The sequence below is a fragment of the Maylandia zebra genome, unplaced genomic scaffold (assembly GCF_041146795.1).
Source record: "Maylandia zebra isolate NMK-2024a unplaced genomic scaffold, Mzebra_GT3a scaffold02, whole genome shotgun sequence".
Classification (NCBI taxonomy): domain Eukaryota; kingdom Metazoa; phylum Chordata; class Actinopteri; order Cichliformes; family Cichlidae; genus Maylandia; species Maylandia zebra.
The window spans coordinates 4,244,116-4,272,109 of NW_027490032.1; the positions used below are offsets into that span (position 1 = coordinate 4,244,116).

At 39.7% G+C, this 27,994-nt stretch overlaps 1 protein-coding gene across 1 annotated transcript; it reads left to right on the forward strand.

Moving 5' to 3' along the window:
* The first annotated feature begins 395 nt into the window (after nucleotides 1-395).
* LOC143415679 (uncharacterized) lies at nucleotides 396-5,019 on the forward strand. The gene is made up of 3 exons (XM_076881041.1): nucleotides 396-505; nucleotides 3,284-3,646; nucleotides 3,885-5,019. The coding sequence occupies exons 1-3, from the start codon at nucleotides 433-435 to the stop codon at nucleotides 4,226-4,228; spliced, it is 780 nt and encodes a 259-aa protein (XP_076737156.1). The 5' UTR covers nucleotides 396-432; the 3' UTR covers nucleotides 4,229-5,019.
* Nucleotides 5,020-27,994: the final 22,975 nt, after the last annotated feature.

Here is a 27,994-nt window from a genome sequence, read left to right on the forward strand (position 1 = left end):
CGGGTGTAACTGCGTGGTGTTTGTCCACAAATATTACGTACTTTCAAATACAGCTGCAGCAGTATGCTAGCAACCACAATAATTACTGGGAGAATTTTGTCATCCTGTCGGAAAATTGTTACTTGGGAATTTTTCCCTAGCAACAGGTGATTGCCAGGGGGGTCGCTGAACAGCCAGTGTGACTCCCACTGTAGCAGACATTCCCCCGTTACTGCCATCAACCTGCAGGAGCTCCTCAGAACCTGTGGGGATTTTTGCCTGATGATCCGTGGTTAGCTGGTCAGTAGTGGCCCACTGTGTAACTTGGGTCTTAGCGCTTGTACTGTTTATTGGGTCGTACCTGAGTCACGTGACTTAAAATGACGTAAGTCACATGACTTCATCACCTGGAGAACCCACCTTTCCGTATTAGCTTGGAAGCTAAATACGGAAATGGCTCCTCGAACATATGTTCCGCTTTGCTCCATTCCACTGTTGGTCGGCGTCTTCGTGTTTGTCTCAGCAGGTGAGATTTAACTTTTGGAAACTAAAGAAATCCCCCACAGAGATAAACAGAAGGAGTGTTGGTTTGTAAGCGTGTTTTATTTTTCTGTGGGAAATTTCGTGATCACGTTCAACTTTAGAAAGTGAACGAAGCCCGAGATCACAATCCAAGATGGCAGCAGTGCTTGTAAACATTAGTGAAAGTTTAAAATTTGTAATGCCAATGTTAAGTCTGGGGTGGAAGCAGCCCCTGAGCTAACCACTGTTAATTAGCAGTTATCGGAAAAGAAGGGAGAACACAATTTGTTTTGCTCCCGAGCGGAGACCCACCCATTAACACCCCATGATAGTTTGTCGCCCTGTGGCATAGTCTGTTATTCTGCTAGTTATTCATCCGTAACTACCAATGGTAGCAAAACCACCCAACAATTTAAGTACAAAGTTGCAATCCCAAAAAGGTTACAGTGTGAGAAACATTTCGTCACTCATCCAAGTGACTTCTTCAGTCTCAGCTGACTGCAGGTTTCCCCAAATCTTATAAACAGTACATTTGCATAATGACTGAAGCCAGCTCACTGAAGGAACAATGGGCTGAGAGGTCAGTTTAATAAAAAATGATAATACAGATTGTCACAGCCACTAATCATTAACCAATGGCCATTATCACCATTCACAGAGAGTTGGGGAATGGCTGCAATCACAGCATTGTAAGATGGTGACAGATGTACCCTTAGGCCCCCTGCTCGATTCAGAGATGGTCTTTCCCTTTTCACGTAAATGGCCTCCTTGACTCCGCGCTCACACCAGCGTTCCTCCCTGTCCAGAATGTGTACATCCTCATCACTGAAAGAGTGTCCACTGGCCTGTAGGTGTAAATGGGATTATATCACAAGTCAGCACTGATAATGTTTCACACTCACAATCTACAGTATGTTTTGTAGATAGGGATGTGCTTATTAAGAAAAATTAAAGCAAGTTAAGAAGTTAACTTGAGCTGAAAGTCAGTTTTTAGTGTCATAAGGGTGGCTCTTTTAATCGTCATGGAAACCTGGTGAAAACAACTCCGTTTTCTCTGACTACTTTCTTTACCATAAGCCCTTCGTATGATGCTGATTATTTGCTGAAGGAATATTAATTAATGTTTACCTCAACAATATCCTTAAAAGAACCAAACAGTAGCAATAATAATACTGTTTTTTATTGTTATATTCTTTATAGAATTGTATCATCTGTTCTTCTGACAATGTCTGTGATTGGAGTGAGCTATGGTTAAAGTCAAACTTTATATAGCGCATTAACCTCCTAAGACCCGAACTCTTCCACTGCATGCATTTTTAATTTCTCTTTGATATTTGGACATATTGGGGCCCAATGAATGTAAAAACAAAGAATTAAAAGATTTTTTTTGCATTATTTTTGTTTTTAAGAAAAATCAGAGCCACATATGAGGATATTCGTTTAAAATTTTGATAGAACAGTAGCAGTATAATGTCCTCGCAAGTGGATATCAGGCCCTTGTAGAGCAAAATTCAGTATTTTGGTCTAAATAACCCAAAATGTGATGTCCACATATGTGGACGCCAGGTCCCAGGAGGTTAAAAACAACAACTGTTGGCCAAGGTTCTGTACAATTAAGATATTCATAAGAAATAAAAACAGCAGAAGACATGATAAAAGTTAAGAAAAAGAATGATAAAATTAGAAGATTTGATTAAGAAAATAAAAGTCTTACAAACTCATTCTGATTTTAAAGCCAAGGAAAAAAACTGGTTTCAGCAGGGTTTTGAAAGTGTCCAATGTTGGGGAGGTCCTGATGTGAAGGGACAGTTTGTGCCACAATTTAGGAGTAGAAACAGCAAAGGCCTGGTCAAAATAAATAATAAAATCTTAAAATTAATGAAAGACTAGCTAGCCGACAGTGGTCATAGTTCTACGTTACAAAAAAGAAGAGTAAAGCATGTGAACCAGCAACGTTTTTTGAGCACACACTGAGTCTGAAGCAGAAAGGGTTAACAAAGGAAGCTGATAATCACTGTCATGGTACTTATTGTCTCTGACCAGAGTTCTAGGTTTGACGAAGAAACCCTGACTGTGTTGAAGTGGCTTATAGTAAACCTCTCAGATTAAACACTGTAAAAACATTTTGTTACTTTAACCTGTTAAATAGTTGTTCTGAATCCAAAACTTTATTGATCACAAAGGAAATTATGCCATGTAAGCATTGGTATTGCAGATAACATTGCACAGTGCAAAAAGGAAGTTTTGATAATAGAACATTATTCAGTCAACCTTAGTTTACTTTTCAAGTAAGAGTAGAACAATTAGATTCCATGTAATTTGCATGTTTCTTAGTCTCAACTAAAATGTATTTATTGCAAGAGAACTTAAGACAAGCTGAAACTTTAAAGAACAAACTTGTTTAGTTGATCAGGTTTTGTTCTTTCTTGAATAAATAGAAATAGCACGCAGGAATTTGTACACACATGGATATAGAATAGGTTTAAATGGAGAGGCTGTATCTTACTGAAAAATGGAAGATATACATAAAAAAAAAAACAATGCAGAGAACTCCAGTGCACCAAACACCAAAACACTTATTACAGTTCAAAATTAGCACCTTATTTATTGTAAGTAGGTTACAAAGTGAAACAGCCGGACTTTAGAACAGTAAAAAAATGAGGTTTGACATAAGTGACCTTCACTCTGATTTGCTGCTGTAGAAGTGAACAGTTGTACATTGTACTGTGACCCTTAACCTCTCTGCTCTGCTTTGTTTTGGGTTTTTTTTGTCTTCTTTCAGATCAGAAAATCATCCCAGCTGAGTCTGGACAGAAAAACGTCACTCTGCCATGTCGAGCTCCAAATAACAACATCATCATAGTTATCGAGTGGAGCAGAGCTGACCTGGGAGAGAAATATGTGCTTCTGTTCCGGGATAAGCAGCTTAACCCAGATCAGCAGCATCCATCTTTTAAGAACCGGGTGGATCTGCAGGACAGACAGATGAAGGATGGAGACGTGTCTCTGATTCTGAAGGATGTGACGGTTAATGACACTGGAACATACGAGTGTCGTGTCGTCCAGAGGGGAGCAAAGCGCAGGAAGAGAGGTGTTTTAGATGACAAGCCTGTCAGCATCATCTACCTGAGAGTTGGTCCTCCAGGTGAGTGAGTAGAGTTGAGTGTGTGTGTGATCAGAGGTGAAGCTGCTTCCTGCTTGTTGATGTTTGTTTCTAAAGATGTTGTTGATGAGACTTTGTAGAAAGCAGCTGGTCTGAGTGATGTGATCAGAGTGCAGTAGATAATGTCTGACAGCAGTTTGAAGAGGAAATGGATTCTGTTCTGTTCTTCACTCATCACCTACCTGACAGCTGACACCTCACACCTGTTTCTCACCTGCAGGTCAGACAGGAGGAGATGGTGAGCCTGGATACACTAGAGGACGTTTTGGAATGATAGCAGTATCAGGTTTTGTTTTTGTTGTTTTTGTTGCTGTTGTTTTGTTGATCTACAAACAATATAAACAACAGAGTCGGGAATCACGCTGTCCTCCCGCTGAACCACAGATTCAAATGTCTAAGAACTTTATACAGCTGAATTCTGAATCTCCTGATGATGAACACAGAGACAAAAATGATCTGAAAACAGGCAACGGTCTCCAACACTCCACAAGGAGTGATGTCACTCTGACTGCTGAGGATGAACTGCTTCACCATCCTCACCAAACAGCAGGACAGCGTCCATAGATAGGAGACACAGAGGATGGATCTGTTGGACTGATTGTTGGTCTGACTGTTTCTGCTGCGATTCTTCTTGTTGCTGTTGGTTCAAAAAACATAAACACCTTCCTGTTGAACTTCAGCTTGTTTGAAATGTCAGCTTAACTGTGATTCTGGCGTTGTTGTTGTTTTCAGTCTTCCGGGATAAGCAGCTTAACCCATCGACAGCATTAGTCTTGTCACAGAAAATGTGGAAAGACAGAAATCAATAACACTAAATATCTATCAGGTACATGTCAGACACATCCAGATTTTAGGTTGAATTTACATTTTATATCTAAAGAACAGACAAAGTTCTTTGGATTATAGACAGTTAATATCTGTCTGATAGCATTCAGGATCAATTGATCACAAGTTACTTGTTTGACTCGTTTTTAAGTGTAAGTACATTAAAATTAAACCGAAACATTTCGTTTTAGCTGCACAGTCCGACATTTTCTCCCTATGACCTGGAATGATTCAGGCAGTGGGAAGCATATGCTTTATTGAACGTTACCTTCCATGAAGGCAACTCTTCAGTCTGTTACTGTCTAACTGTTCCTTCACATTAAATATTCCAGGAGGTTTTCACATATTGGTCCTTTGTTTCTTTTGTTTTTTTAATGCTAATCGGTGTGGGTTGTTTGTTGTCTGTTTGTTTTTTATCAAACTGTGACTGTAAATAATTTTAATCAGAAGCTCTCTGACTTCCTGAACATTGATGGAAATTTTATTGCAACTTGAATCAATCAAAAATAAATATAAACGTGTGTAAACTATGCTTGTTTCCACTTCATAATTACAGTCAGTTGTGCATGTATCTGTGATAGTATTGACTCAATATAACATGCCCCTTTTTAGTGAGTTGTGCTGTTATGTTTTTCTTTCAAGCACCATGGCGATATATTATAATCTTCTTACCCATGTATTAAACAGGAACTCTAAGAGATAAACAAGCCTTCAAGGTTTAATATAAAAACCAGAGTTGAGAGGTTATTTGGATGGTAAATGGGCCAGATTATGCATTCAGCATTTAGTTGGGTGTTAAATGTATCCGTCAATACACTTAAACTTGCACCATTCTCCCTATCCTGGTATTCTAAAAAGTACTTAGTGGAAATATTAAACAATATTAAACAACCTAACTAATAGGGTTGCCAACTCCCAGAAAAAAAAAAAGGGAACCACCCTCCACCTCATGATGCTTAATCAGCGTAATTGACTTTAATTTAATGCATGTGTAAAACAAATGCACAGAAATCAATTATTTTTCTACAATAATTAAATAGATTCAACATCTTTCTTCAACAGAATTGCAGACTGCACAGATGGTACCTTCCCAAAGGAAAAAGTACAATATCTTACTAGGGTGTATATTAGTCTTAGTTACTATATACAATAATGGATTTCTATACATTTTACATCAGATGAAAAATTTTGGTTGTAAGATTCAGATCATTATTTATTAAAAACTAGATATTTAAATTAGAATAAGAACGAAAACTATTTCTTTGTTCCCCCTGTTGAGGATAAGTGATGAAAAATCTTAAATAAAACTGCAACTACCAGGTGAGTGTGTCTTTTGAAGTGAGGTTTATTAAAGAAAAGTGAAAAGAAAAGCACTTCGGTGGAGAAAACAGTCAGATCAAACACCAAACAGTTTTCTGAGGATGGACACGGCCCATATAACTCTTTTATACCTTCTCAAACAAAGGACATTCCACAACTCTTTACATGTGGGCCATCTCACGGAGGGCTATACCTTCAGCCCCATCCTTAAAACCTCCTCCCTCACAGAGGGAATTATATGACATATGACCTTGTTTTCTGCTTGGCTGTCACCTAAGGATTTACATCCCTGATACGCAGGAGTCTCACTATCTGTTCAGTGTCTCTCATTACAATGGCCTCACTGTGTGTGCAGAGCATAAGGCCCACTTGTAGTGCACACGCATACAATTAAGTGAGAAAGTGACATCACTATCACTACTGTGATATGATTAAAATTGATTTAATACATGAGAAAAGAAATCTGCTTTCACAGGTATAATAATACAATTAGACATTCCTGGAATGGGAACAAAGAACTGGGGTGCAGGGCAGAAGAACAGCTAACCCCCATGCCCAGGACAGTAAGCAAGAGGTACTGAGGGTGAGGTGCAGACAAATCTCTGTGTGATCTCTACCTAGATAAAGCAGGAGTAGGGTAGGCGGAGGGTTACCCTGGTGCAGGTGTGCCGCAGCGGTCAGTGGAAGAATTCGCGAGTTTCTCTGTGAGTTTCCCATTACGTCGTAGCACACTCGGTGCTTGCTTTGAAGTTTAGGGTTTTTTTTCACTGTAAAAATAAGTTTTCTTCCCACGCACAATGCTAACGGACGCTAATGTTTTTGTCACTTTTTATGTAATCAAACTTAAAGTAAGGTCAGTACTTCCACGCTTTAAACGCTGCACGCTCATACTCTCTCCCGCACTCGATATATGATCCACTGTTGATCTGCACACAGCTGTTGTCACAAACGTCACACTTGCTTACGTCACTGTCATGAGACATTCTCGCAAAATAAATCACGGTTTTAGTAACGCAGTAACGCAGCGTTCCTACGGGAAAGTAACAGTAATCTAATTACCGTTTTTGCAATAGTAATCCCTTACTTTACTCGTTACTTGGAAAAAGTAATCGGATTACAGAGGGTCATCAAGCCATGAAGGCTAGTGCACCTAATTCCTACAGGTGTTCAAACTTTTCTGAATTAGTTAGTCTGTCTGCATAAAAGCAGTGTTGGAGCACACTGTGGTACCATACCAAAGTTGTGTGTTGCTACAAAAAAAAAGCAATTGACTAAGTAGATATTTTGATTCATCAAAATTTAAGATCTTTGGTTCATCACGCAGGACGCCTTCAAGTAGGAGAAAGGACGGTTCCACAGTGTGTGACATCAACTGTCAGACATGGAGGAGGAAGTGTGATGGTCTGGTTTCCCTGATTTCGACGCAACATTGTAGAGGCATGCCAACCAAGACAGCCCTATATCATCCAAAACCTTTAGAAACTCAGGGCAGACCTCATCCACCCCAGGGGCTCTGCCACCAGGGAGTTGTTTAACTGCCTCAGCGACCTCACCCCCAGAGATTGGCTGGTCATCCCCTTCATCCTCAGACTCTGCTTCCTCCATGGAAGACGTGCCAGTGGGCTTAAGGAGGTCCTCAAAGTATTCCTTCCACCACCCAAAAATTTTCTCAGTCAAACTCAGCAGCGCTTTACCCGCAGTGTTGTGGATAGGCGTAGCTTTGGGTTACGTGGTGTCGGTAATAGTAATAGTGATTGCTATATCACCTGTTCACGTCCCGAGGGAATTTTTGTGAATGAGCGGGTGATGGGGGAAGTCGACTTTTGCTGACCGCTCAAGCTTAGAATGTTTTTGATCACTGTTTTTCTACAGATTTTTAATCTTTTTAATCTGGAACTTTGACTTACGTTTTGAACAGCGGGCGCGTCAACATTATTCCCCTATTCAGCTGCTCGGCGACTCAAAGGCTTGACAGTCGTCAATACGCAGTATTCCCCTCCTGAGTTGCCTGACGGTTTGCCAGAATCTCCTTGAGGCAATCTGGAAGTCTTTTTCCATGGCCTCTCCGAACTCCTCCCACAGAGTTTTTGCTTCAGCCACTGCCTGCTCCGTGTTCCGCTTTGCCTAAGTCCCACAGGCTAACCGACCCTAACTTCTTCTTCAGCTTGATGGCTCCCCTCTCACCTCTGGTGTCCACCATTTGGTTCGGGGATTACCACCACGACAGGCACCAACCATTTTGTGGCTGCAGCTTAGTGCAGCTGCTTTGGAAATAGAGATGCCGAACATGGTCCATTCGGACTCCATGTCTCCAGGCTCCCTTGGAATGTTGTTAAGCTCTACTGGAGGTGTGCGTTGAAGATCTCGCAGACCGGGGCCTCTGCTAGACGTTCCCGGCAAACCCTCATTGTATGTTTAGGCGTGCCAGGTCTGTCCAGCGTCCTCCCCACCACCTGATCCGACTCACCACCAAGTGGTGATCAGTTGACAGCTCAGCCCCTCTCTTTACCTGAGTGTCCAGAATATATGGCCTTAGGTCTGATGATACGATTACAAAATTGATTATCGACCTGCGGGCTACAGTGTCCTGGCGCCACATGCACTTATGGACACTCTTATGTTCAAGCACGGTGTTCATTATGGCCAAGCTGTGGTTTGCACAGAAGTCCAATAACAAAGCATCACTCGGGTTCAGATCCGGGAGGCCATTCCTCCCAATTGCACCACTCCAGGTCTTGCTGTCGTTGCCCACGTGGGCATTGAAGTCTCCCTGTAGGACAAGAGAGTCCCCAGGCGGAGCACCCTCCAGCACCCCACCCAGGGACTCCAAAAAGGCTGGGTACTCTAAACCGCTAAACCGCCACTCGGCGCATACACGAAACGATCAGGACCCGCTCACCGAACCAGAGGCACAGGAAACAAACAAACCCTTTCGTCCACTGGGAGAAACCCCAAAATACAGACAGCAAGCCGAAGGGATACAGAGATACCCACCGCCTCTCACCAGGGGCAACTCCAGACTGAGTCAAAGTCCAGCCACTCTCCAGGAGACTGGTTCCAGAGGTGAGCCCGACTATATCTAACCAGTACCTCTCAACCTCACGCACTAACTCAGACTCCTTCCCCAACAGAAAGGTGACATTACATGTCCCAACTGCCAGTCCTGGTAGCTGGGGATTGGTCCTCCAGGACCTTGGCTCCTGGTCGCCGCTCTTTAAAATTGTATTTATCGACTATTAGTCTTCCACATCCTGGTCCTCTAAAGGCAGCTGGACTTCTTTTGGTTCTTAACCCTTTAAAGCCGGTCGGAGTGGACACGCTCCATTTTGCGTAACTATTTTGAAATCCCGGTAGCACTGCAACCACGTAAGCTAGCACAATAATTTTTTTTGCACAATGAAACCGGAGGAGTTGTACTTACATCTTATGCCATCAGCTTGTCCTAGGTCACAGTTTCCTTCCACATATTGCTTTGCAAAAACTGCATAAAAAGCACTTGCAGCAACAAAAACATAATATTTCAGAAACACGCTTTGCTGATCCGATCAGCTGTTCATAACACTTCCCACGTTGGAATAGACGTCAGCGCGAACTATCGCATATCCGCCATGACCTGACTGAAACCGGAAGTGACGTCATTTTGCGGAAATGTAGTTTTCTACCATCGGGGGCTTATGAGCCTATACTTGTGTTTTTAAAAGTTGTGTTTGACTTTATGACTTTCTGTGTCGTTTCTGGGATGTTTAGGACTCATATTGCACTGCTGGAAATAGTTTATTTTGATGCATATGCTGCTTTTTTGCAAATTTGCATTATAATATTTATTTTCGTTTTTCAAGCAGTATATGAAAATTGGTGTATTTCAAAAATAAAACTATGAAGACACTCAAAATAAATTTCCTGTGGTGGGAAACTATTTTGTGCAACTTTTTTGTATTTACAGCTTTGAGGGTTAAGCCTCTTAAATTTCTCTAACTAGAAATATATGTTAAAAAAACAAAAAATATTTTCAATTTTTTTGTAGTTTATTGCACTTTTTTGCAATTTATGTAATTACTATGCACTTAATGCATACATATTATTAAAATTTGGGCTATAATAGTTGTATCGATGTATATCAACTTGAAATGCTCCCAAAAATGGCACCACACCATGTAAAAATATAATATAAGCTCTGGTGGACTTGTTTCTATGGTAGGTCTTAAAGGGTTAAAGAGACTGCTTATCTGTAATCATGAAAAAAGCATAGGAAAATTTGCTCATTTCTATAAATGAGCAAAAAAAAAAACACTTGATCAAAATTTAAATTTGAAAAATATACAACAGAACAACACATATGTTTCACCACACACCTTTCCTCTTGTAAATTAAACTGATCTCATATTTATGCAAACATTAAAGGGCATTATTAATCATTAAATACACCTGGAAACTTACTGGTGCTCAGTGAGATGATCTGCTTGTATCCATGTTAGTATTTAAAGTCCAACGTCTCCCTCTAGTGGCCATATATAAACCATGTGTGAGGATGGTGTTCATGTAAAATGTGAATCATAGTGTTCCAGTCAGTCATCAGTGTGTCTCTGCACAGCTGTAATTAAAATGTGTTCAGCTCATATCTGCCTCTCTCACTGAGGGGACGTCCACTACATGGACATGGATTTTACTTTCATTTTTTTCAGATTTTTATTTTCATCTTTGTGAATTTCTGGGGCATCAAAGATATAGGAAATGAATTACTGCTGTACCATGTGTGAAACAAAATTAAAAAAAAAATGAAATGAAATATAAGATATATTTCGATTAATTTAAAACAGTGCTTTCTTATATGTTTCAGATTACTGGTGATTACTGTTCCTTCATCTATTCTATTCTATTCTATCTTTTCATCAGAAGTGGTTTAAAGTGTTTGTTTGGGTTGTTTTTTTTCCACAAAAAGCCAATCCACGTAATATATTTCACTAAAAGGACAAGAGAATAACCCACAACTGCATATGAACCAATAGAAAAGCTTGTGCTCAGAGGAAGAGGGCGGGCTTTACTTGGTGTCAGTGACAGAAATGAAAAAAAGCTCAAATGAGTGAGAAGGACGATGAAGGAAACATCTGTGCTGTGTCTGGTCTGTAAGTAGAATCTCTGTGTTTGTTTGAATTCTTGTACTTTGACTGTCTGCTCTCCTGATAACTGATGATGGAGGAGAAGACATGAAAAACAAATCAGGCTGAATTCAAGTTCAAAACACCACGAGGACCAACTGCAGGTCTGAACTGACTCTTTATCTTTGCTCAGGAGTCGAGGAAACACAGCAGGCAGTGAAAAGATCAAATCATTCACTCGTTATATCAACACAGCTGCACAGTGGACATAAATATATTATTGTAATTTTAAATATTTGGTGCATACTCACAAGGTAGCCAGTTAAGACAAAGAGCTGCTTTTTAGATAAAGGTGGTGCAGGGGAATCGTTCTTTATGTTCACCTGAAATCAACCTGAGTGTCATTTCTCTTTAGTTCTGATCTCACTGCTGAGCTGCACAACAAACCAAGGTCAGTAATCTTCTTCTGTCACAGTTTAACCCTGATAAATGCTCACTGATATGACCTGATTGGGTTCATGTTTCAGAATTAACTTGTTATATAACATAAGTGTAACAGATCACAATTGTTTTTCATTTTAACCCTCACAGCTCGTCTGACTGTGAGTCCCAGCAGTTCTCAGTTCTATAAAGGAGACTTTGTGTCTCTAAGCTGTGAGGAGGACGACAGCTCTGCTGGATGGACTCTGAGGAGAAACACAAGCAACCTACAAATGACTCAGTGTGGAGATGGGTGGGGAGAACAAGCTAGTTTAGTTAATTCTTCCTGTAACGTGAGTTATGTCTTTCCACTGGACAGTGGAGTTTACTGGTGTGAGTCCAGAGAGGGTCCCATCAGTAACATGGTTAACCTGACAGTCACTGGTAAGCTGAGTGTGTGGAGTTAGTGTTGATGAAGCTGTGTGTAAATGGATGAAATGCTGTAGTTTGTCTCTGTGTTGAGGTGGATCAGTGATCCTGCAGAGTCCTGTCCTCCCTGTGATGGAGGGAGATGACGTCACTCTGCTCTGTGAAACAAAGACCACTCCCTCCAACCTCCCAGCTGCTTTCTATAAAGATGGCTCCCTCATCAGGAAGCAGCCTACAGGTCACATGACCATCCAGCATGTTTCCAGGTCTGATGAAGGCCTCTACAAGTGTGACATCAGCGGTCATGGAGAGTCTCCATCCAGCTGGATCACTGTCACAGGTGACACACTCACCTGTCTGTGTTTCTGCAGCTTTCAACATTCACAATGTGACGACAACTTAATGACTGTGTTTGCTTTATTTTAGACAAACACACCACCACACCTCCACCTACATCCACACCTCCTCTTGGTTCCACCTCCATCAATCTTCCTCCATCACTCTCTCCTCCTGTTCTCTCAGTGTTGTCATGTGTTGGATCAGTCTGTGTTGTGGTTCTACTGGTGTTCCTGGTTCTGCTGGTGAGACGATGTGTTCACAGGAAACCTGAAGGTGAGACTCAGACTTCCTGATCTTTCATGTCTGAGTTTGTTCAGTAGAATAAAGGAAACATGAAGGTGAGACTCAGACCTTTCTCACACATTTCTGGGACCAGGAATCACAGATTGAACCACCCAGACCTGGGCATGACTGATGCCTCAGCATCCTCATTCTTAGAGGTCAAAGGAGCTTGCAAAGAAAAGCGTCTGGACTTCTTTAAGTTACTTGAAGACGTTTCACCTCTCATCCGAGTAGCTTCTTCAGTTCTAAGGTCAAATGGTGGAGAGTCCCAGAAAATCTGGGACGTGAAACGTCTTCAAGTAACTTAAGGAAGTCCAGACGCTTTTCTTTGCAAGCTCCTTTGACTACGATGACCTGGATGACTGAGAACCTTCACAGACATATTGCCGTTCATTCTTAGAGGCCTTTCTAGGTTGCTCCTGTGCAATCACACAGACTTCTAGAAGTTCAAGACTATACCTAGTGTCCTACACCAAGAATACCAGACATTGTGACTATGAATACAAGTGAGTTTACCAGACTCAACATGGGTCTCGATAACCTTCTGGTTCCTAATGCTACAGAGTTATTTAATACTGATATACTGATGGATCACCTAAAACAGGAGGAAACTCATCTTGCTAATGTGATGGATTCAACAGAGAGATACTGGATCATTTGATATATTTGCTTTATAAATCAGGTCTTCCGTTCCTCCTCAACACTTTTTGACCAAACAGTGTAGCTGAGTTTAGATATGCGTGACATGTGGAGTGACTGAGTACATTGCCACATTAAACGAGGCCAGAGTTATGCAGAAATATTGGCTGTCAACCCGGAAGAATGTACACCCTCTTTGACCTATCAGAATAGTTCCAGTATGAACTCTGATGTTATAGCTAAGAAATACACATCAACAGCAAAGGGCAAAGGGATCAGATCAGAAACTGGCACTTCCTGACAGCTCTGTTCAATTAAAGTTACACCTAATTCCATTAATTTAGACTGGAATTTCAAAAATATCTATCTCAGAGATGCAATACTACAATATGCAATACTATATGTGTTGTTGTAATGATTGTGGTCTGTGGTTAACATGAGCTAACAGCTCTACAGTGGTTCAACATCCTGTTTAGGATTAAAAAATAAAAAGCAACAAATAAAAAACTGCTGCAGGTGTGAAAACCTAGCTGAACAAAATTCTGTTTATCTTAGTATTTATAATTACACTGAATCTAAATGATTTTTTTTATTTAATCAATTAGTGGTTTCTGACTTTCTGATATGTTGATCGAATCTTTCTCATGAGTAGTCATCAGTTTTCTATATAAATGTTATTGTCAGTTATTTATTAATGAATCAAATGCTTTTTGTGGAAATGTTTCTGCAGCAGCCATTTCTATTCAATCAGCTTTGCTATCAGCTGTATGACCTGCACTGATGTCTTCCTTGTTTGTTTCATTCTGCAGAGAATGCTGAAGTCCACTCAGCAGTGACAACAGACAAGGTCACTTATAGACAAATTATCATCAACAAGAAACAAGAAAATTCAAATATGACAGGTAAAGCTGATCTTCTTCATCTCCATCATGGTCTGTTTTTACAGCCAGATACTTTGATTTACATCTGAGTTAGTAGGTCAATTCATTATGTTTACTTTGTGGGTAGCATGCTAACATTTCCTAGTAAGCACGAAGCTGATGGGAATATTATAATCTTTATTGGTTCTTAGATTTTATTGGCTGCTTTTATAAAGTCCCCAAAATTTTAGAAATTAACAAGATAAATATTTTGTTCTTAAAGCTAACAAGCTGTTCAAGTAAATAATTACACGATTTTTTTATTTTTTTTATTCATTTCCTACTATTTCTGGGTCCAGATCGCACAGGCAGCAACCTACAGTTGAAGGAGAAATATATACAAATCAAGATAAAGGCATACAATAGAGAACAGATTTGCAAAGTGTTTTGAAGTAGTGCAAATAACTTGTTCTGAGTAGAGTTGGTGTGTGTGAGGGGCCTGAGTGATAAGGGTTATTTAGACCATGGCTCAGACTGGTGGGTGGGAACAGTCTCTGGGGGATAGTGTTTGTTAAGAGTCCAAATGGCGCAGACAAGAAGCTGCATTATGAGATCATTTTATTAACAGGCTACCTAACACAGACTTTTAGGTGGCTGGAATTTAACCATACTCTAGAGTCTCCTAACTCTTGGATACTCTTTGTTCATTCTACGTATGAGAACATAAAGCAAGTCCATTGTTCAATGACCTGGACAAAAAAGACATTGTCACATCTGAATCCAAGGCTTGCTCAATAAGTTTCATGGGGGGAAAATGCTCCAAAATTTCTGGAAAATCAGCAGTTGGAGAACAAAACCAATCCTAAACAAAAATATAATGATGCTGGAAACTTGGTCTTTGGTCCACCCATTCCTGGGATATTTGAGTCTTCCCTGGTGAAGGCACAGTCTCCTTTACATGCAAACAGCTGCAGGAGAGAGAAACAAAAAATGACATTTTATGAGTGGGTAAAAATGACCAGTTGACTAAACTATTTTTTTTTACCATATGAATTCCCTTGGAAATCACCACTTATTGATATTTATTCATAACCACTGCACTAAATAAGGATAACATGCAAATTCCAGGACCACTCTTACTTACCTATTCCTTACATGCAGTCAGTACACACAGGGTAGTAATGGCGTGGACACACCGGTCGACGGCAGACATGGCACCTGTATCGCGTCTGCCTGTCCAAGCCTGTGGGGCAGTCAGCACACCTCACTAAGGGACCGCTGCTTTCTGCTGCCACTGGTCCTGCGTCACCTTCAAGAGTGCCAGGGGTAGGAATGTCGAGCACGCTACAGATCACGACTCTGAGTTGACGTGACAGATTTGAAGAGGGGAGCCTCTGCTCTGCCCATGGTTTGATGAGTGCCAATGCCAAAGCCTGCATATAAGGCCTCCTCTGCATTTGGTTGTCACCTCTCTTCATTGCATTCTCATTGTGAATGATCCATGAGTTTATCACACCAGCATTGATCATGCCATAGAACACGCGAAGGGGCCATCTCTTGGTTTTTCTTCCACAACCATAGTGAGCGCACATCTGGTCAAAAGTATCGACACCTCCCTTCGTTTTGTTGTAAAATTCAATTACTTCAGGCTTACGAGTGGGTCCTATGCTTGGTTGTGTATGCATGGATGACAGGAGCAGTACAACCTTCTTTTTTGAAGCTTTGTCAGGGAGGAAGGACACCAAGGTTAGTTCTTTGGTAAAGAGAAATGCACTGGAGCCTGGCGCGTGATTTTCTTGTTTGCTTTTATTGTTCCCACTAAGGTCATGCCACAGTTCTGCAGCAGATCAATCGCCAGTGGCACAGAAGTGAACCAATTATCAGCGGTCACATTCCTGTTTGTATGGTGATATTGTTTGGTCAGCTCCTTGGTGAAATGCTGGCCAAGACTTTGTCCATCCTGTCGTTGTGTTACAAGTATCCCCAGGTATGGTATTCCTGTCAGCAGGTACTTGCTTTGGGCATCATTGGCAAGGACAAGCTTGATACCATATTTGGCAGGTTTGTTGGGGATGTACATTCTAAATGGACACATTTGTCCATGGCCTTGTCTTTCTTGCCGTGTGTCAGGGTCATCAAATCGGAGACAGCTAAGGAGGAATGAAAAGCGACCCTCAGACATAGCAGCACGGTACACAGGTGCAGCAGTAGCAGGGTTCCACATTTCTTTAGTAGACAAATGGTTGTCCATCTGGCAACCACTAAAGATACAAATCCCTAGCATTGCACGCACCTCTGCTGGGGTTGTTCTCTGGAAAGTAACTGTTATCTTCCGATACTTCACAGCTTCAGCATCAATACGGATGTTCGTCCATGTCACAATTTCGTCTATGATTTGGTCCTCAAAAAATAATGTGAAACACTTCTCAGGGGTGTCAGCATTTGATGCTTCTGGTGTTGGTCCTGGTGTAAAAGCAGGCATGAAAATTTCGTGCAGCTGTCCTGGTAGCTGCCAATGTCTGAGGCCGAGAACTCCACTGGAAACCTGTAAGACTTGTTTTGGAGTCTCACAATATAGGCCATGTCATCATTCACATGGCGGTGTCCTCTCCCCCTGTGACCCACATCAGGCATGTCAGGGACCGCATCAGGCGTGGCAGGGGAAGTAAGATGGGCAGTAAACCTAGAGGCAACAGGTCCTGGGGTGGGAATTTGTCTGGTGGTCAGTCTACTTGAATCATGATGTCGCATTTTTTTTCTCTGATGACTTGAAGTGCTAGGCTCAAAGCCATTACTATCACTGTCATCATTGCCCGGTTTTGGAATGTAGTCCACGTCACTGTCGCTGTCATACATCTCTTCTGCTTCCACATGATCAACATCTTAATCACTGCTTTCCCTGAATAGAATCTCTTCTATTTCCTTTTGGGTCAAGTACTTCAGTGGATTCCTTTTTGGCATTTTTTCCCCCTAGAGGAGTGCTAGAACTTCACCAGCTAGCTATATTGCTAGCTATTTGCTGAAAGAAATAATGTGCACAGTTATCTAGCTAGCTACATAACATAGCTTTTAGATAAAAAAAAAAAGAAAAGAAAAAAGAAAAAGAAATCTAATCAGCTAACAATTGCCAAGTTAAACAAACCTTACCTATGTGTTACGCACTAGCTGGGATGCCAAAGACACTAAACCTGCAACAGGGTGACAGCTGTAGTTGAAGAGGGACAGTAAATATGGTGAGCCTGAATGTTGTCACCCTTGAAATGCGGCAAGATCGCCTGATTTTATACACTAACACTATCACCGGGTGAAATCCACCCAAAACCTACTTTACCCTCTATCACTATTGCCAGGTGGAATTCACCCGAACACATGCCTGTAGGAAAAAGCGGGATTTGGGGTAGGGAAACACCCACGTCTTCAAAAATGTCAAACACAATGCTGAAGCTACCCAGGGACCCACCACACTCAGACAAACGCAACATATTGAAAATTATGTAAATACATTTGCTCGGGTGAAAATCACCCGCCGATAGTGTTCTAGGGTTAAAATAAAACACACCTTGGGCATGGAGGGACCACCCAAAGGTCTTCCAATCAAAAGCCATTGTGTCAGACTTTTGAGCAATGTTGCAAAGGCATGTTCACTGAGACAGATGCACAACACCCAGAAGCTTGAGAAACATGGAAGCTCCTCTTAGGTGTCATAGCAACCTAGCTAAGTAGGAACATAAACAAATGAATACACCTCAGACAGGTATTGTAGATAGCATCAGAGGGTCAAAGCATCAGCTACTGGTAGACAGAACTGTACACCTAAGACCAGATAGACCAGACTCTAGCACCAGACAGACCCATCTGAGCACTTCTGTACTGACCATAGAAAATCCTTCTATTCAGTACACTCCACACAGATACTGGAGTGTTTGGGCGCATATAACATAACAGGAACTATAGTGTTTTCTTCTAAAGGCGTATAGAATAGTCCTGTAAGTTCCCAAGTTCCAATGGGAGACACCACTAAAGGTGGTTGAGAACAACAGGGCTATGGTCTTGTGAGACCTGATTCCAACCAGTGATCGTTTTCAAGTGATGGTTGAAAACGATAGATGTGGCAATAGATGTGGCAATCCCAGTGGACAGAAACACCAGGAAGAAGGGCCATGAGAAAATAGAGGCTAATAACACAACTGGAGCAGATGTGGAAGATAAAGTCCACAGCGGCCAGAGTAGTAATACAAGCACTGGATGCATAACCCCCCGTAGAGATGTAACCCCCAAAATGTAGCTGTGTAAATATAATATAAATATGTAAATATGTAATATAAAATGTTAAATGTTAAAAATCTGTGGTCAAAAAACACCCACAGAAACCAGCATGTAAATTCATGTAACATCCTGTTTTGCATAACACATCCTTCACCTGTGTAGCATCAGCCCATATTTAATCGTGTGTGTGTATTAACAGCTAATCTACTGTTATATAAAACACTGAAGTCATCACCTAATTATTTATTCATTGTTGTGATGAGCACTTGTGCCACAACAATGGTGAACAATCAAAGCTGACTACAGCATGTGTTCATGACCCTGAAGGAAGGATGTGTTCATCACATCAACTGTCAGTGATGTTTTAAGAGGAATCAAATATCTCAGAATTGTTTGGTTCACATGTGGCAGGTCAACAGGTTTTGGCACCACATTTGGCAGTGACTAATGGTGTACTCTCAGCTTCAAGTCCACCTTACCTGGACAAAATTGCAGGTGTGTTGTGACTTTTAAGCAGCAATATAACTGAGCATTAAATGCCACAGTAGTGTTGATTGGGACTTAGTAAGCAACTTGTTAACAGGAATAATTCAATGTCACGAGATGTCTAAGGAGACAAACTCTTGACACTTAACCCACTTTTATACAATGAATTATTTTGACTTCTTTCTGCATGTGAAACCACAGAAGCAACTTCCTGTTGTTGACACCGGTTAACTGTAGTCTGAGAGTGATGAGACCTTTTACCACAGTGTGTCCTGGTTTGGCTAACAGAAGTGTTCATGTTGTGAGAACAAGTTTGCTTTGTGCTCTGTGGTGAAGTGTCTCAGTCTGCATTAAAAGAAGATGGCATTTTTGTGGTCTTCTGCTTGCCATGTTCACAGAAACACCCACCGGTTCATTCTGGTCAAATGTTTTTCAGCAGAGGTGGAAAAAAACAGTGAAAACCCACACCTGTGTATAAAGGTTAACACTTAATATCTGAATAAACCAAAAATAACAATGTGCTACCACAGCTGTAGTGTAATACTAAAACAGTACCATTGTACATGCAATTATTTCTGTATGTTTCAGAGAGTGATTCAGCTGCCGTCTACTCAGCAAAGAGAACAGAAGCCATCAGTTATGGAGAAATAGCTGTCACACCAAAGAGGACCAGAGGTACAGCTGCTCTTTACCTTTAACTTTGGACACAGCCAAGTGAATATTTCCAGACTGTTTCCAGTCTTTTTGCTAAGCTTATCTCAACTTAATTCAGGATATCAAACCGTTCATCTCTATCAGAAAAGTGGCTGTTTTTCTACTATTTTAAACAATTTGTTGTAAGTTAATAAAAAAAAAAAATGAATGAAAATGAAATATAAGAGTTTCACATTTGTCTTGAGATATGTCTCCCATTTTGTTTAAAGATAACTCAGCTGTCAGTTTTTATTTGGTAAATACATTTTTTTAGTCGTAAATAAATAAATAAATGAGGTCCAACGTCTGCTTACTACTTGTTCTACTTGTGAATGTTCAAATCAAACATTAATTTCAAATAATCAGTTAAAAGTTCATACACTGACATATGCACCCCCACAGGCATTTCTTCTGTGCCAACCACTTTTCCACTCTTCATGTTATTAATAGTTGCCCTCACATCCTCATCACTGATTCTCTGCTCTTCCTGATTGAATAACCCTCCTCCTCCCTATAATTTTCTTGATTTTTATTATATTATTATATATATTATATTATTTTTATTATTAAAACCCACTTTTCTTAAACAATCAATGAAAATGACTGATGTGTTAAAAAAAATGGTTTGAAAGCAGTTGTTTTTTTTTTCATTCACAACTCCTACAAGGAACTAATGTGGTCATCATAGACATTACTTGTGGTGTACCACAAGGTTCAATTTTAGGTCTTCTTTTATTTTCTGTTTACAAGTCACTTGGTCAAACGTTAAACACCCACATCTCATTTCACTGCTACACCAATGTTCACCATTACAGTCTCAAGCCTCACCGACTGCTCACCAAGTGAACACAAACAGAAAAAGAGAGAGAGAGAGAAGCTAGAAGTATCAATTATATCTCTTTTTAATTCCATTTTATGCACATGACCAGCTAATTGTTAAAGGTCTGTCTGTTTCAGGTTTGAGTTGAGTGTGAAATTTATTTAAGCAATTGAAGTGTGGACACTATGGAAGCTCTGTGATTTGTTTCTGAGCTGGTCCCCAGTAAAGACTGAACTGAGACTGTGTGTGATGCAGAGAGGTGGAGACTGGAGGTCTTGATTGAACTACAAAGCTTGTAATCATGTTTCCTGTTGTTTGAACTGTGTGTGTTTGTGTTCAGACTTTAAACCAGAGCCAGACGTCGTCTACTCTTCACTGAAGTAGTCCACCAGTCCAACCACTGATGTCCAGCTGCTGGTCTCTAACTGGTCCCCCCAGCAGCTTAGACCAGAGTATTCTGATTCTGATTCCAATAATTTGATGATTTCTGGCTGCTTCAGTCTGATCCAGCCCAGATGCTGATTACTAAGTTGCTCTCTGTACATTCTCAGACACTGAAAGTTACAAAAACTTGTGAATGGGAAAATGTGGCATACTGACTAAATTGCTTTGAGTGTCCAGTAGTGTTTTAATGTGACCTCATGGTGGCAGTGTTGTCTCTCTGTTACAATTGACAATGACAATAGATACTCTGGAATAAGTGTTAGAAAAAAACCCCATTAAAAATAATTATTATTCATTTAAAATTAAGCATTACATTATCGTTAAACTGACTGCTTCTTCTAACTTTTGGGCTATTAATATGTTTGTCCTCAACACCACACAGAACATTTCTAACCTGTTTTCTTCAACATATCTTTCTGTAGTGAAATTATCCAGAGATGATTCATAACCATCTGAATATTCATTTAACACTAACTATATTGGCTTACACCCAGGTTACCTGGATGGTGCAGGGAACTACTTCAGTGCTGCTATGCCTGTAATCCCCATGTAATGTACAAAAACTTTTTTTTAAATGTATCTTTTATTGTACCTCAAATTATAGCTTCATAATGATTACAGGAGTGGAAAAATTTTATTAGGATTTTTATAACACCCAAAATAAAATACAAACAAAAAGGTCAACTGACAGATGGACACTGCTGGAGAAACTGTGGGGAAAACATGGCAGATCATTTCCATATATTTTGGAAATGCCCAATAATCCTGTCATACTGGAGTGAATTGGTCGAATCAATTTACTTGGTGACTGGTCTCAAACTAAATTTGGATTTTTGTACTGTGTACTTGGGCGATATCCCATCAGCAGCCTCCTTAAAGGACAAAAACTTGATAAACATCCTGTTGGGAGCTGGCAAAAAAGCGCTTACCAGGAGGTGGCTGGAGAGAGAGCCCCCAACAAAGAAAGATTGGATAGGAATAATGGAGGAAATATATAGAATGGAAAAACTTACTTTTTTTTTTTAACCTCAAAATGGACCAATTTCATAAAAATTGGAGGAAGTGGGACAGATTTGTTGAAGGTGGTAATGTGGGATGAGATATTCACGCAACTACTGGAAGAAGGAAGGTCTGCTAAGGACGTTTTTTTGTTTTTTTAAAGGTAGTTTATAAAAGAGACTGGAAATACCCCTTTCCGAATATGATCAGGGATGGACTGTAAAGTGCTGAGTGGACAGTAGTAAAAACCTAATGACATGGGACCTGTAAAGAGGTGGAGGGGAGCTCCCCCAGACCGAGCAGATCTGCGGGTTTCACTGTGCCATTAAGTTATTGTTAGAGCGTAGTATCTTTGTTTGTTTGGGGGGTTTTTTTCTGGGGGGGTGGGGGGTTTTTTTTGTTTTTTTTTTTGTTTTTTTTTTGTTTTTGTTTGTTTGTTTGTGTGTATTGCTAAATTAAAGTACCTTTTTATAAAAGAGCTTATGAGGTTCTCAGTGGCAGAATATAATCTGCAATAAGACGTTATTTTTTAGCAAAGGCAAAGGAAAATAAGAAGGTACAATCTGCACAGAAATTAACATTTGTGAGATATAGAATGAATTTTGATTTTACAAACTTTTCCCTTCCTATTTTTTTCTGTTTCCATATCAAAGCTGAATGATACAGGCTGGCGGTCCATAAAGATGACTGAGGCTCAAATTTTGTATCTCTATATGTAATCATGAGAAAAGAGGGATTTGTGTTTGGTCTAAACATACCATGAGAGAAGAGAGAAGCGATGATCATGAGTTGTTTGTTTGGTTTTTTTACTGTTTTTTTTTTTCCATGTGGACGACTGTCATAATTACAAAACTTTTAATAAAAAAAATTTTTTAAAAAAGAGTTTACTTAGTAACAGGTGACAGAAGATGGGTCAACAGGAGGACAAGTCCACGGGTATCTCCAGGGCCTGAAATCATCGTCTTATTTGGGAAAAGATGTTAGAAAGAGGAACTTCTGTGTCTGAACTCAGCTGTAAAAATTGTCTCGTTGTCTGTACAAGATGCAAATGATGTTCTTAGAAATACAAAAATATGTTATAGAACGCAAGAGGGGGCGTCAAACCCTGATGATATATAAACCATTCTCTGTGTATTTTTGGCAGAAGAAGTCCGCAGATGTGATGCTGTGTCCTTCTTCCCGCACGTGTGTTCTTAATAAACTCTTCATCTGATTGCACTCTACTGGGGCCTCCATTGGTTTGTTTTTGTGCCACTTGTCGAATTCGGGACAGTACATCGCAGAATCGACTTAAAGATTTTGCTGTTTGTCTTTAAATCTCTGAATGTATTAGCTCCATCTTATCACTCGGATCTTTTAACAAAAAAACAAAAAACAAGTAGCCCTTAGGTCTGCAAATAAGTTGCTTCTGACAATGCCCAGAACTAGAGGGAAAAACAGTGGTGACCGAGCTTTTGCGATCGCTACACCCAAACTCTAGAACAGTCTGCCCCTTCACATTAGGTCTTCACCAACACTCGACATTTTTAAAACCCGGTTGAAAACACATTTGTACTCTCTAGCTTTTAATCCGACTAGTCTTTTATATTCTATGCATGTTTACAATTTTATCTCTACTATGTACAGCACTTTGGCTCAACCCATGTTGATCTTAAAAGTGTGCTTATTAATAATTTTGTTTGTTTGTTTGTTTGTTTGTTTAAGTGAATGAGTGTTAGTATTATATAAAAATACAACTAAAATTAAACAAAATTTGATGACTTCTTATGCCCAATTTCACTGATTTGAATTGTTTTAGTGTTAAGTCAAAGGAAACCTTGTACATTGTAAGAGTCATAATTTATTTTGTCTACATTTGTATTGTGGTCATATCTTGGGTGTATTCAGTGAGATAGAGTAGTTTAAACATCATTGACATATCAATATTTTATCAGGAGCATACCACATATTTTTCACAATGTAGAATAATTGCAATGTATAGTTGTTGTTAATTGCTAAATTTACAATATAAGTTACAATATGTATATTAATGTTTCACTACAAGACAATATGAAAAACTTTACGAATTGTAATATGGATGGATTATGTAATATGAACAGAATAAGATGATAGACTGTAATCACATTTTAATGTTTTTTTATTGGGTACTGAGAAAGTTAAACTCTCAAAGCCAAAATTAAGAAATCAATGCTTTTTTGTGTAGATTAAATATTTTATCATATTTTCTTACATCATCCTGTTTCACAGACATTTCCTCTTTAAGCAAAACTGTTATGAATGTGTTCATATTTGATTGTGTTCCATTAAAATAAGTTTAAGACAATAAGAAATACCATATTTGTCTGTGAAACAGGATGTTGTAAGAAAATATTTCATACACACAAATATAGCACTGGACAGCACTCACAGAACAGCTTGATCTACATAACAAATGACATTTACTTATAAAAAGTTGGTCTAACAACAAGAAAATGTGAATTTTAGCAGCTCTGCTCTGCTGTTAGCAAACACAGACTTAACTGTTTTAATAATAAGAGTTTAATCTGTTTAAGAGTTTAACCTAATATTCAGAAGTGAAGGAAGAAAATCAAATCAGAAATCAAAAATGTAATTGGAGTGAAAAATTATTATTTATTTGTGCAACTGAGTCATGTCAGTTTGTTGGTTGTGGTTTCGACATGACGAAAACCACATCAGGGGGCGCTGCAGCTCCCTCAGCATCCTCGGGTTTTGCTATAATTTCAAGTGTTTGCTGACTATATTAACTGTAAATGGTTTATTTTCTAGTGTTGATTCACTGGACGCACAGAGGAACAAAGTGACCTTGTGACGTTGCTTATATTGGTCACACTTTGCTCCTTGTCTCTTCTCTCCTGCTGAGTTTCATCACATTTGTCCTGCTGTCGTTTAACTAATCATGCTGACGTGTTTCAGTGGAGGAATAATAAACTAGAAAAGAAGCAAAAATTTTCATTATCAGTATCTGGTTAATATCCAATTAATCATTTAGTCCTTGATGAATTTACTTTTACTGAAGCTCATATGATGATATGCACTGACACACCCAGAGTCCAGCTGTACCAACAACAAACAAACACTGAACCAGTCTGACCAGGATATACAAAACTGTGGATTTTATGAAATGTGACACTCTTTATGTGACTCACTTCACCACAACCACAAAACTGTGTTTAGAGATTCCTTCAGATCTTTATAGAGGAAATGTCAACATTCAGAATACTTGGAAACAGAGTTTAACAAAGATTTTTAGCCCTGAAAATATCATGTATGTATATCCTGAACTATATGTATGAGGGCACAAAATGATAGACATATTTTAACCAACACTGCTGTTTAGTGCAAGGGTATGTAATTTCCAATATATATGTAGTATTTAAAAACCTTTAATAAATGATTGTACAAATATCCTCAGCTGATTCTGAAGTGGTCAGGTGGGAGGTGTCACAGATTTTCTGTCTGTGAGAACTTATTTACACAAACTTTGTACAGATGAAAGTAACAACACTGTTACACTCAACACTGTTGAGTAAAAGAGAAAGTAGTTACATTTGACTGCTCCTGGTCACATGACGACCCCACAGCAGTTAGTGCCCCTTATTTTGATTTACAGAGTTTTACACTCGGTGCCCTTCCTGACAGTCTTAAAGTGATTTGTGTCTCCAGCTGGAATCAAACCAGCAACCTTTACGATAATCAGTACACTCTGGAGGTACAACAGTATATTTTAGAATAATTCCTTTGACATTTTCTGTAATGTGTGTGTTTAATATTAACTGTTCTTCTTTTATTTGTCTTCTCTTATTAGTGTCTATATTTATTGGATACAAAGACACCTTTGACTTTTATTATTATCATTTTGTCATGAGACCCTTCATTCATCATTTATCTCAACTCTAAACACACAGACAGTCTGCAAAGTCTACACATCCACCTGTGCCAGAGAATTAACTTCCTGTTGCTGTCACCTCTCTGCTACTTTAGGTGTGTTTGTGGTATTTGTTTGTCAAATACACGGCTCAGATCCAGTCAGCTGAGTCAGTCCGGGAATGCTATGAAGTCAAACTGGTCTAAGGTGTGTCGTATTAAACAGCTGACAAGGAAATACGGGTTCGATTGTTCACTGGGGCTGTTTAGTGCAGCCAGAGACCAAATCACTATCGTCAAAGTTTGTTTCCTTTCTTTTTTCTATTTGCTCTCAGTGGATAATTTTTCCATCCTGATGATCAGAAGAGTGTTTGAGGGTTTCAGAGATCCTTCAGAACAACAGTAAGTGTTTAAAACGACGTCTTTCAGTCTTTTAGATAATCTGACAGGTTGATGAAGTCTGTGAGCTTCAGTGGATTAACAGATTGTTCATGTTAATCCATCTGAACCAGGATTAAAGCTTCACTTTCCTGGTTACTGATGAATGTCATGTGGAGTTAGTGTGAAGCATCTGATTTACTGTTGGCTGGTTTCATCTGTGTAAACACATCATATGAAATTATTTCAATGTGTTTTAATTCAAAGCTGTCAGACTTTATCTGACACAATATAAAGAAGAAAATCAACTCAATGACAAACAGGAAATGTAGTGAGGGCACTATTTATGTTGGAGATTCTGACATGATCCCTGATTCAGCTCCTGGGATTTTGAGTTGCCGTGAAGATTTCTCTTTCAGTCTTTTCTGTTTGGTTTGTGTTTTTGATTTTTATTTGGCTCAATTTTAATTGCTTTATTGTTCTAATAGTGGGGTGTATTTCTGACAATACTGAGTGTTTGTTCCTTTGTAGTTTTCATAGGACTGAGTTTCAGGCTTTTTACTCCATGTTTGGCTTCCAGTTTGACTTCATTGTTGCTGTTTTTATGGTGACTTTCTGCTTTCTGTTTTGTTTGTCTTTTATATCTTTTAGGATTTTATTTGGGCTTTTGGAATTTATACGATTTGTTTGGGAGGAATAATTTACTTTTTTTTCTTGTGTGTTTTAGTGTTAATATAACTACTTTTTGGATTATTCCTTTTTTTTTTAATTTGACATGCACAAAATCATACAAAAGACTCAACATTATGTCTGAGATTTGTTTTTAAATGTTTTAATTTTGTATTTGTTGTTTGGTCGAGGTGTAAAACAGACTATATGGAAAGCTACTGCTCACCATTTAAAGGAATGCTCATTTCAGAATCAGAATCTTATTGCCAAATCTTGAGCAGGATTACAACATTAGGAAATTGCTGCGGCACTTAGTGCAAACATACTGTCAGACAGCACTTAAATAAACATAAAAATAAGAATTAAACGTGCTAAGTAGATAGATATAGTGGGGCAAAAAAGTATTTAGTCAGCCACCGATTGTGCAAGTTCCCCCACCTAAAATGATGACAGAGGTCAGTAATTTGCACCAGAGGTACACTTCAACTGTGAGAGACAGAATGTGAAAAAAAAATCCATGAATCCACATGGTAGGATTTGTAAAGAATTTATTCGTAAATTATGGTGGAAAATATGTATTTGGTCAATAACAAAAATACAACTCAATACTTTGTAACATAACCTTTGTTGGCAATAACAGAGGTCAAACGTTTACTATAGGTCTTTACCAGGTTTGCACACACAGTAGCTGGTATTTTGGCCCATTCCTCCATGCAGATCTTCTCGAGAGCAGTGATGTTTTGGGGCTGTCGCCGAGCAACACGGACTTTCAACTCCCGCCACAGATTTTCTATGGGGTTGAGGTCTGGAGACTGGCTAGGCCACTCCAGGACTTTCAAATGCTTCTTACGGAGCCACTCCTTTGTTGCCCGGGCGGTGTGTTTTGGATCATTGTCATGTTGGAAGACCCAGCCTCGTTTCATCTTCAAAGTTCTCACTGATGGAAGGAGGTTTTGGCTCAAAATCTCACGATACATGGCCCCATTCATTCTGTCCTTAACACGGATCAGTCGTCCTGTCCCCTTGGCAGAAAAACAGCCCCATAGCATGATGTTTCCACCCCCATGCTTCACAGTAGGTATGGTGTTCTTGGGATGCAACTCAGTATTCTTCGTCCTCCAAACACGACGAGTTGAGTTAATACCAAAAAGTTCTACTTTGGTTTCATCTGACCACATGACATTCTCCCAATCCTCTGCTGTATCATCCATGTGCTCTCTGGCAAACTTCAGACGGGCCTGGACATGCACTGGCTTCAGCAGCGGAACACGTCTGGCACTGCGGGATTTGATTCCCTGCCGTTGTAGTGTGTTACTGATGGTGACCTTTGTTACTTTGGTTCCAGCTCTCTGCAGGTCATTCACCAGGTCCCCCCGTGTGGTTCTGGGATCTTTGCTCACCGTTCTCATGATCATTTTGACCCCACGGGATGAGATCTTGCGTGGAGCCCCAGATCGTGGGAGATTATCAGTGGTCTTGT

What these genes read in the sequence shown, in the direction of transcription:
- LOC143415679 (XM_076881041.1), top strand. Translation starts at nt 433, where the DNA reads ATGGCTCCTCGAACATATGTTCCGCTTTGCTCCATTCCACTGTTGGTC. An exon ending in CTTCGTGTTTGTCTCAGCAG is followed by an intron (nt 506 to 3,283) that starts GTGAGATTTAAC and finishes GTCTTCTTTCAG; the next exon opens with ATCAGAAAATCATCCCAGCT. An exon ending in CCTGAGAGTTGGTCCTCCAG is followed by an intron (nt 3,647 to 3,884) that starts GTGAGTGAGTAG and finishes TCTCACCTGCAG; the next exon opens with GTCAGACAGGAGGAGATGGT.